Source organism: Macrobrachium rosenbergii, chromosome 1 (assembly GCF_040412425.1).
Source record: "Macrobrachium rosenbergii isolate ZJJX-2024 chromosome 1, ASM4041242v1, whole genome shotgun sequence".
NCBI lineage: Eukaryota > Metazoa > Arthropoda > Malacostraca > Decapoda > Palaemonidae > Macrobrachium > Macrobrachium rosenbergii.
In genome coordinates, this window is record NC_089741.1 from 42,023,434 (window position 1) to 42,032,520 (window position 9,087).

The 9,087-nt window shown below is 37.9% G+C and overlaps 1 protein-coding gene across 2 annotated transcripts in view; it reads right to left on the minus strand.

Moving 5' to 3' along the window:
- CngB (Cyclic nucleotide-gated ion channel subunit B) overlaps nt 1–6,865 on the minus strand; it is a 31,417-nt gene extending 24,552 nt beyond the window's left edge. Inside the window, exon 1 of one of the 2 annotated variants that reach the window (XM_067082801.1) lies at nt 6,824–6,865. In XM_067082801.1, the coding sequence (XP_066938902.1) occupies nt 6,824–6,850 (27 nt within the window). In that variant the 5' untranslated portion in view covers nt 6,851–6,865. Of the gene's footprint in view, nt 1–1,752; nt 1,895–6,823 lie in introns of those variants that run through there. The other variant, XM_067082858.1, reaches the window with a different exon arrangement.
- Between the last annotated feature and the right edge of the window lie 2,222 nt (nt 6,866–9,087).

Genomic DNA, 9,087 nt, shown 5'->3' on the forward strand with positions numbered 1-9,087 from the left:
TTCTTCGATCGATAGCGGCGATTAACTTAATTGGCGCCACGTTCCAGACGAAAGACTCTTGCATGACTCCAAGACATTGGTCAGGTACAGGGTGTCCCAAAAGGCTTCATTGAAATGAGCTTTCTTCACACTCAAACGACTTTCGCACTCGGTCTATACCAAAGGTAATTGCTTTCAACTGCCAATTTTTATAACAAAATTGTCTTTGCTTTCTTGTATATTTTATGATGATTCCGTCAAATTGATCAATATTTTGTACACTGTGACGAACATATTTTGGCTATAGCTTGGGATGATACAAATTTTTTTCTTGTTGGATAACGATTTATTGAATGATTGATATGTATATTGTAGAATGGCGCCAAGAACAGCGGAGGTCACTGACAGCGAAGTATAAAAGTATCAATCAATCAATCAGTCATTTCCTGTGGCACCCACGGGGAATAATAGGGCCTCGATGAACTCTCGCCACCACACGAAAAAAAAAAGCAAACAAGTAAAAATAAATAAATAAATACTTAAATCATTATATATACACAATTTTATATATATATATATATATATATATATATATATATATATATATATATATATATATATATATATGTAACCTTGAATGAAAGTTCATCACAAATCGACATCCATCCAAACTTCACACACATTAAAATCACACCACAACACAAACTCTGTTAAAAAGTTAGACTATAAAAGAGCAAATATATATTATATAAACATATATATATTCCTGATATCCACAAAAAATAAATTCTTACTCTTTCAAGTTTCTTCTGCGTCTCGTATCCGAAGCACTCCATTCTGTGTGGCTAAATACGGAGCTTAAAAAAGAGAGTCCTTCGCATAGGCCTAATGAAGGATTTTCTCTTGGCTATTTTTTAGACCTATATTCCCCGGGAGTTAACGACGCCTTCATATTCCAAGTTCCATTTCGTCGATAAGCTTTAAAAAAATGCAAGACCACGTAGGAAACGGAGCGTGGTTATGGTCGAATTGGTATCCTATAGAAGTATCCTACAGTGGAATAGGTCTATAGGTATCCTATACGAGTATCCTTTGGTGGATAGGTCTATAGGTATCCTATAAAGTATCCTATGGTGAATAGGTCTATAGGTATCCTATAGGAGTATCCTATGGTAGATAGGTCTATGGGTATCCTATATGAATACCCCTTGGTAGGATAGGTCTAGAGGTACCCTATAGGAGTATCCTCAGGTAGATAGGTCTATAGGTATCCTATAGAAATATCCTATGGTTGAATAGGTCTATAGGTATCCTATAAGAGTATCCTTCGGTAGGATAGGTCTAAAGGTATACCCTTTGTTAGGATAGGTCTATAGGTATCCAATAGATGTATCCTTTGGTAGGACAGGTCTATACAGGTATCCTATAGGAGTATCCTTCGGTAGATGGGTCAACAGGTATCCTACAGGAGTATCCTAGTCCAACGGGGGAAAACGCCTAACTAAAAAGGAAATCCTAGGCGACGGTTTGTTTTGGATTTGGGATGCTGCGTTGCTTAGCAATCTCTCTCTCTCTCTCTCTCTCTCTCTCTCTCTCTCTCTGGTGGGATCTATCTAGCTATCCTCTCTCTCTCTCTCTCTCTCTCTCTCTCTCTCTCTCTCACGGAAGATGAGCCTTGACTTCATCTCCCCTCACTCTGAACCTTCCTCCCCTCTCGCTCCACCTCTCTCTCTCATCTCTCATGGCTGCTGCTGCCTATAGATACCTTCTCACCTTTAATCAGGGACTCTCCTCCTCCTCATGAGTCAAGTCTTGTCGCCGCACGACAGCAAACAAAAACAAAAACAAATAAAAAAACAAAAATATATTTTTTCCCTTCGGTGATGGCGGAATACGGCCTTTCCAACCCCCACCCACTACTTACTGGGAGAGACATTCAAGAAATGCAGGACCCCGCAGATGGCAAGATGCCGTGATGCCATAAAGGGAAGGTGGGGAAACAGGGGAAAAACATTTATCGCAGGGGGATAAATGTTCCTTCACGACGATAATTTAGTTAATATATTAATATGAGAACGATACTTCATCTGGTGTATCCTACACGCGATTTAATTTGGTTCAAATCGATTTCAATGATTTTCGATGATGCGTTGGGAACACTCGGTCTCTCGGTCGCTTTCCGAGCGCCAGTTCCAGGTTGGACAAGGTCAGAGAAAACCAATCGCAATCGAGCAAGATTAAATGCCGCGTTCTGATTGGCTGCTCAGTCCATCAAGTCCACATCTCGAAGCGTTTCGCGATACAAACAGTTGCCACTGAAGCCTTGCTTGCAAAGATAGAACAAAGAGTAAGTAACAAAGTACTCTGTGGTTGTAAATAAGTCTTTTTGGGACGTAGACGCACAAAAGACTTTGCATACAAACAAAAGAAGGCTGAGAATTGGTCTTAACGTAGGCTGATGCCCTCAGAGGAAAAAAAAAAAAAAAAAGAAGAGAGAAGAGGCACTACAATGAACCAGTCTGCTATATCGATCATTCTTTCGAAGGAGGAGCCAAAAGCTATTTGCTAAAATTAATTCTTTTTTAAAAACTTTCTAAAGCCACGAGATGACTTGCTTTCAAAATAGGAGCAAGAGCCCGTGCTGGCACAAGGCCCAATGTCTAAAAACAATAAATATAAATATATTTACAGGTATCAGCACGTTTTCAAAAAAAAAAAAACAGTGATTTATATCTATCTTTCACAAATTGTAATATTAACATGATTATAATTTATATCCTAACAGTACACATTTATATTGTCGTTGGTTACATAATTATCGTAATAACTATAATTATTCTCCCGACTTTAACCCCAAAAAGCTTCGCAAATACAATACATTGAAGAACTCCGAAACTGACAGCACAATAGGACTATGGCATAAGATCGAAAGTCCCAAAGCGCCACCTGTATTACTAAAGCCAGCCCCACCCCAAACATATTTTCTCAAATATACCAAAACTTGGGTAAATTTTCCTATGACTGAATTATTATTATTATTATTATTATTATTATTATTATTATTATTATTATTATTATTATTCATGAACAAAGGACCACGAATTTACCGAACATTGTTGAAATGAGGTTCTCTCCTCTCTCTCTCTCTCCTATGTCTAAAAGCCAGCGTCAGTGCGGAAGACAAAATCGTTGAAATCATCGAGAGAGAGAGAGAGAGAGAGAGAGAGAGAGAGAGAGAGAGTTCTGATACAAGGCAAATGTTTGAACAACGCAAGAAATACCTATTTTGAGAACATAACGACAGAACCACTTACTGTTACGAATTTCCGCAGTTATGATGAGCAATCACGCCGTTCAGAAAAAAGCATGGTATAGGCTAAATCAGAACTTCTGCGTGCTTTTTCTTATATAACTAAGTGGACTTCAGCCTCACATGGTGGCTACATAAATCGACTTCATGAAATTTAGGCTGTCAACCCAAGCAATGAGCCACTTTCGGCCAACCAGCTCTCAGTACAGAGAAAAGAGGAAGTTGGAGTGGCTGGACAGCAAGACAGGCATCCAGTAAATGGAGATGAAGTATTTACAAAGGATCTAAAGGTGGAACTGGGAAAAAATAACTATTTCACGGTGTTCCATAACTCAAGAATAACCTAACCTTTAACTGGCACATAACATTTAGGCCAAAGGCCAAGTGCTGTGGAACTCATGAGGTCATTCAGCGTCGAAAATCATGTCGAAACAATTGTCAGGAGAAGGTGGAAAGTAAGATGAAAGAAATATGAACGGAGGTACAATAAGAGAAATGAAAGGGGTTACAGCTAGGGACCGAAGGGACGCTGCAAAGCTACTTTAGTAATGCCTACAGTATGAAGTATAGTATAAAGTATCTAAAGGTGGAACTGAGAGAGAGAGAGAGAGAGAGAGAGAGAGAGAGAAACAGTTACACTATAAAATGGCTTAGCACTAATGGTACTATTTCTGCAAAAAAATATAACTATTTTACGGCAATCCATAACATCACGAATAACCTTCCTTTAACTGCAATAAACATTTTAAGTATTTCTGTAATGCATATATAAAACTACCTATAGAATTACAAATGCTTCAACAAATACTTCAATATTACCGAATATCGGTAGACTCCGTAATTCGTAATTACCACGAGCGGTAATCGAACTGACTGAACTGAATATAGAATTTAGGCCAAAGGTCAAGCACTGGGACCTATGAGGTCATTCAGCGCTGAAACGAAAACAGACAGTAAAAGGTATGAAGGCGTAACAGGAGGAAAACCTCAAAGCAGTTGCACAATAAATCAACTGTTAGGAGCGGGCGGAAAGTAAGATGGAAGAAAGAGAACACGAAAGGAGGTACAGTAAAAGGAATGAAAGGGGTTGCAGCTGTAGGGCCGAAGGCACGCTGCAAAGAACCTCAAGTAATGCCTACAGTGCACCGCACGAGATGTACTGACGGCGCTACCCCCCTACGGGGAATAGCGGTAATCAATATTCGTTCAATATTCATCGACTTGTCAGTGCTGGTATGCAAATTATACGGTGATATTTCGTACACATCTTCTGCATAGTTCATATCGAAAAGGTTCGTGTGAAGTGTTTGTAACAAATAAATGGTTGGTTTTGTTCAAATAACAGGAAATATCTTTTTTTATCAGCTACGCAAGAAGCATCGAATCACCAGTCTATTGTTTTTTGAAGGTATTTTCATTCGCAGATTTTTCCATGAAATTGTTTTTCTCATTTTCCGTATGTGAGCAAATTAATGTTTTTATATATATTTAATTTGCTTTTTGTTCATGTCTTAAAAATATGTTCATATTTACCCTAATGACTATTCGTTAAGATTATGCAAAAATTTAAGCTCAGAATTTGGGAGAGACAGGAATGAAGTATTTGGAGACAAGGAACCTAGCCAGGGAGGTAGGATGGGGTTGTGTTAAGTCTCTCTATAGCCTTAGGAAACCATTGCTGTTGCCTAATGTCCTCTTACGGGGAGTAAATATTCTTACGAACTACACCAAAATACGCCAGGTTTATACCAATATTACTGAAACATTCTAAAACAACAAAAAGTCGAGCGTCCTTGATTAAAAAATAACAAAATAGACATAAAAGAAAAAAGTACCTTAAATTACAGAGTATTTCGCTCAGCCGTTACTAGACCTTGAGATAAGAGATCTCGGAGAGCGTCATAGAAACTTCGAGACGACAATGACAAAACGAATGCAAATTAGATAGTATAGCGATTTCCCGTTTCCCCGAATGTCCATGCTGTTACCTTTACTGGTTATTGTATAGAGCTAGTATTATCGCTGCTTATTTAGTCTTATATTTTTCCACAAACTGGCCGGCTTGGCAAATTTATCTTGTTTCCGTAACAAATTTATAGTTTTTCCTTGTTCCATAAGGTTATATGTTCATTAAAATTATCAGCCAAGACCTTTGTTCACCCACAAAGACTACAATCAACTAATCTGTTTATTTTTCTATGCAATACAATGACATACTTTTTTTTTTCGTAAGAATGACCTTGTGTCTTGAATTTCTGTAGTCTCATACCTCGACGTTCGCTAGGCAAAAATCCCGCTTTTTTTTCGTATCGTTTTGCATATGACCAAATAATGAAAGTGTAGGCCTACCATGTTGCGTATTACAATAACTGTATGCAGTATTTTTTTTTTATACATGCGTGTTATGCATTTTCGCGAAAGAATCACTAAAGAATAACAAATTTCTTCAAACAAAACGCTCTCAACCAAATCCAACCAAATCAATTTAACATATAAAACCTGTAATACTTAAAGAGAATATTTGAATTTAAATTTATCGACTGAGACCATTTGACAAACGCCGATATATATATATATATATATATATATATATATATATATATATATATATATATATATATATATATATATATAATAATAAAACCATAAGAGCACTTCCATACACACTAACTAGATGGCACAGAATAATACTACTGTTAAATCGTCAGTTTGGAGAAACCGACACGTGTCTCGGCATCACGTTTGAATGGTAATTTCAGGGCCTATAAACCAGTGTAAATGAAATATGATGGGCAATACCGACTACAAAGATTTACGAAAAATGTATCGGTTATAGAGAACTCCACAACTGAGTCGCCTATGATCTCTTGTCAATTATCGTTGGCTTAACCTAACAAAGGTAGACATCACGGTACTGATATAGTATAGGAAATGACTGTGCTTCTAACGCAACCTGGCTAGTCAAGGTAAGTAAAGTACAAATTTGGACAGTTACCTAATTGTATTCAGTACCTACAGATATCCATAGTATAGGCAACTTTTCAAAACTGTAGCCTACGTAGTGGCGTCAGTGCACCTCATGTGGCACACTGTAGGCATTACTCAAGGTTCTTTGCAGCGTCCCTTCGGCCCCTGGCTGCAACTCCTATCGTTCCTTTTACTGTACCTCTTTTCATATGCTCTTTCATCCATCTTACTTCCACCCTCTCCTAACAATTGATTCATAGTGTAACTGCGAAGTTTTCCTCCCATTACACCTTTCAAACCTTTTCACTGCAAATTTCCCTTTCAGCGCTGAATGACCTCATAGGTCCCAGTGCTTGACCTTTGGCTTAAATTCCATATTCAGTTCAATTCTCTAGGATCTAAGCTAGGCTATACCAATAACATAGTCCAGGGAGGTTACCATGGCCAAGGACTCAACCTAGACTTACAACATATTTTCGTCCTATTCTAAACCAAGCATTTTAGCATTGAAGCTTATTCATACATACCATATTTTTAATAAATATTATGAAAAACTTATCGACCTACCTTTTCGAAGAACTGGCGGAATTTCATGGCGACTTGAGCTGTACCCCAAGGCCTAGAAGAGATGATTTTGTAAAATGAGCCATATTAAGTTGGGCAACGAACTGTAAAGTAATTGTAATAGATGTCAGAATATACTCTTTTATCAACTGATAATTTGAAGTTTACTTAAATGTCTATGTCTACACCGTAGCACATTAGTGTATTCAGAGAGAAAATGTGAGGTGTAGAGTATCTTAAGCTAAAGCAATGAAACAAAAATAATGAGCAAGGTGTACATGACTGGCAATGACAGAGTAATTCTCTATTATATATTTAAGGGTAAAGAATGTGCTGGGTGCCTTGAGTACAGATATCAGTGACGAAAAAAAATGGAAGATGTGGAGAAGTGTTCTTGAACATTGTGTACGTGGAATTGACTGAACTGTTTGTTGATAAAGTTCCACGATTATAACAGAACTCTGGAAATAGAAAATCAAGGAGAAAAACTCAATAATTCGTCAATAGGAGCCAGCTGTAAGAACAGTGCCCCTAGATGTTATTAGAGAACACGGCCCACGTATGGTTCATTTGGAAAAGCAAAGGAAGGTTATGGGTATAAAATGCTTATGGAGATTGAATCAAAAGTCGATAGTTGGAGAATGAAATAAATGATTTATAGAGGGTCTAGCCTACGTAAACAAAAATTTTAGAAATGTAGTTACGTTATGAGGGTACGAAAGGTTAACATAGACGAGGAGTGAATTGGTGTATTTTGGGGTGGTTTGGTTCAGAAAGAGATGGCAGATGCAAAAGAAGAGGGAAATCTGTAGAAGAAGGTTCTGACCTTACAGGAATGTGAGAGTTTGTACGAGACGAGTGTAAATGGTGCAAATAGGCTACTGCATACTTAGGTGTATATAACTGATGTGGTGGAAATTTTCTGAATGCGGTTCATCGATGATTTGAATACACGTCAGCCTGTCGGAATACCTATAAGTAATATGGATTTTCCTCCGTTTTACAGAACTTCAGACATAAGGACTAAACCTAGTTCGAAATCTAGTACATTTTCCAGGTTTGGTGGATTTTAAGGATTTATTTAAGGATCTTATGTATTATTGAAGGAGATACCGGTGGGACATCCGAAAGATGTGACATGTATGGACTTTCAGATGCAATTGTATATTAGGAAGCTTTCAACAGTGAAATAGGAAGCTTTAAACAAAACTTATTAGAAGATATCAGGCATACAGGCGAGTGTGATTTATTGCAATAATACACAATAAAACTAACATTTTGCCCAGGTGCTCCCGAGGCTTGGCGATCGAAAAAAATAGGCCTATAACTGCCACCACTTCTTGGAGATAAGCCTCGGTCTAGGATTGCGGTGGGGGGGAGGAAACAAGGATGATGAAAACACACCTGTTACGTGACAAGGGAACTCGACCAAGGATCGGTTACAACTGAACTGAGGCATCATCGTCTTGTAATCACCTCCATCGACCACATAATACGTCAGCGAAAGAGTTTTAAGTGCTTCTCTCTCTCTCTCTCTCTCTCTCTCTCTCTCTCTCTCCCCAGAATGATTTTAGCGGCACGGTAGCGACAAGCAATCAATATTGCTCCATAAATGTCCGTACTCAGTCGTAACACAAGTTATTAACTGATGACAGAGTTAGGTTTAGGTTGTCATATAGATTACCGTTGTGCAAACTTCTTATATTAGTCATCCACTGCCATTGTGATAACATATAACACATGGTATATTGATTTTTTTGCAAAATCAGCCATTTTGCTGTGTTCCAGGTCAGTTTAACAAATCACAATCTGGTCGATTTGCAAAACAACAGAATAACAAATTGTAATTGTGACTTCTCTTCCCAATCGCTTAAATGCTCTTGCAGCTGACAAATCTTCTTCCTCTCCTCCTCAGTCCTCTTAAGATGCATATTTTTTCCATCTGGCTTTATCTTGTGTAACACTTTTTATTCGGCCTTGGATAACATCTCATGAATGGGGAAGACAACCTTGGCTTGTTTCAGCGCAAAATTCCTTCCTATCATTGTATTTAAACTTGTTTCTCCCCATGTCTGAACATTTCGAAACTAAATCTATCAGATATGTTACAACTTTTGCTCTTAATAGTAGGCAGTACGGTATATACTTTATCTTAGAAAATCGTAATTGTAAGCTTTGGGCGTGCTCTTTGGTTGCAGCTTGTAGGCCTACCTCGGTAAACTATTCTTTCGAGTTTGTCACTGATGTAGCCAAGGTTTTCGTGTTCT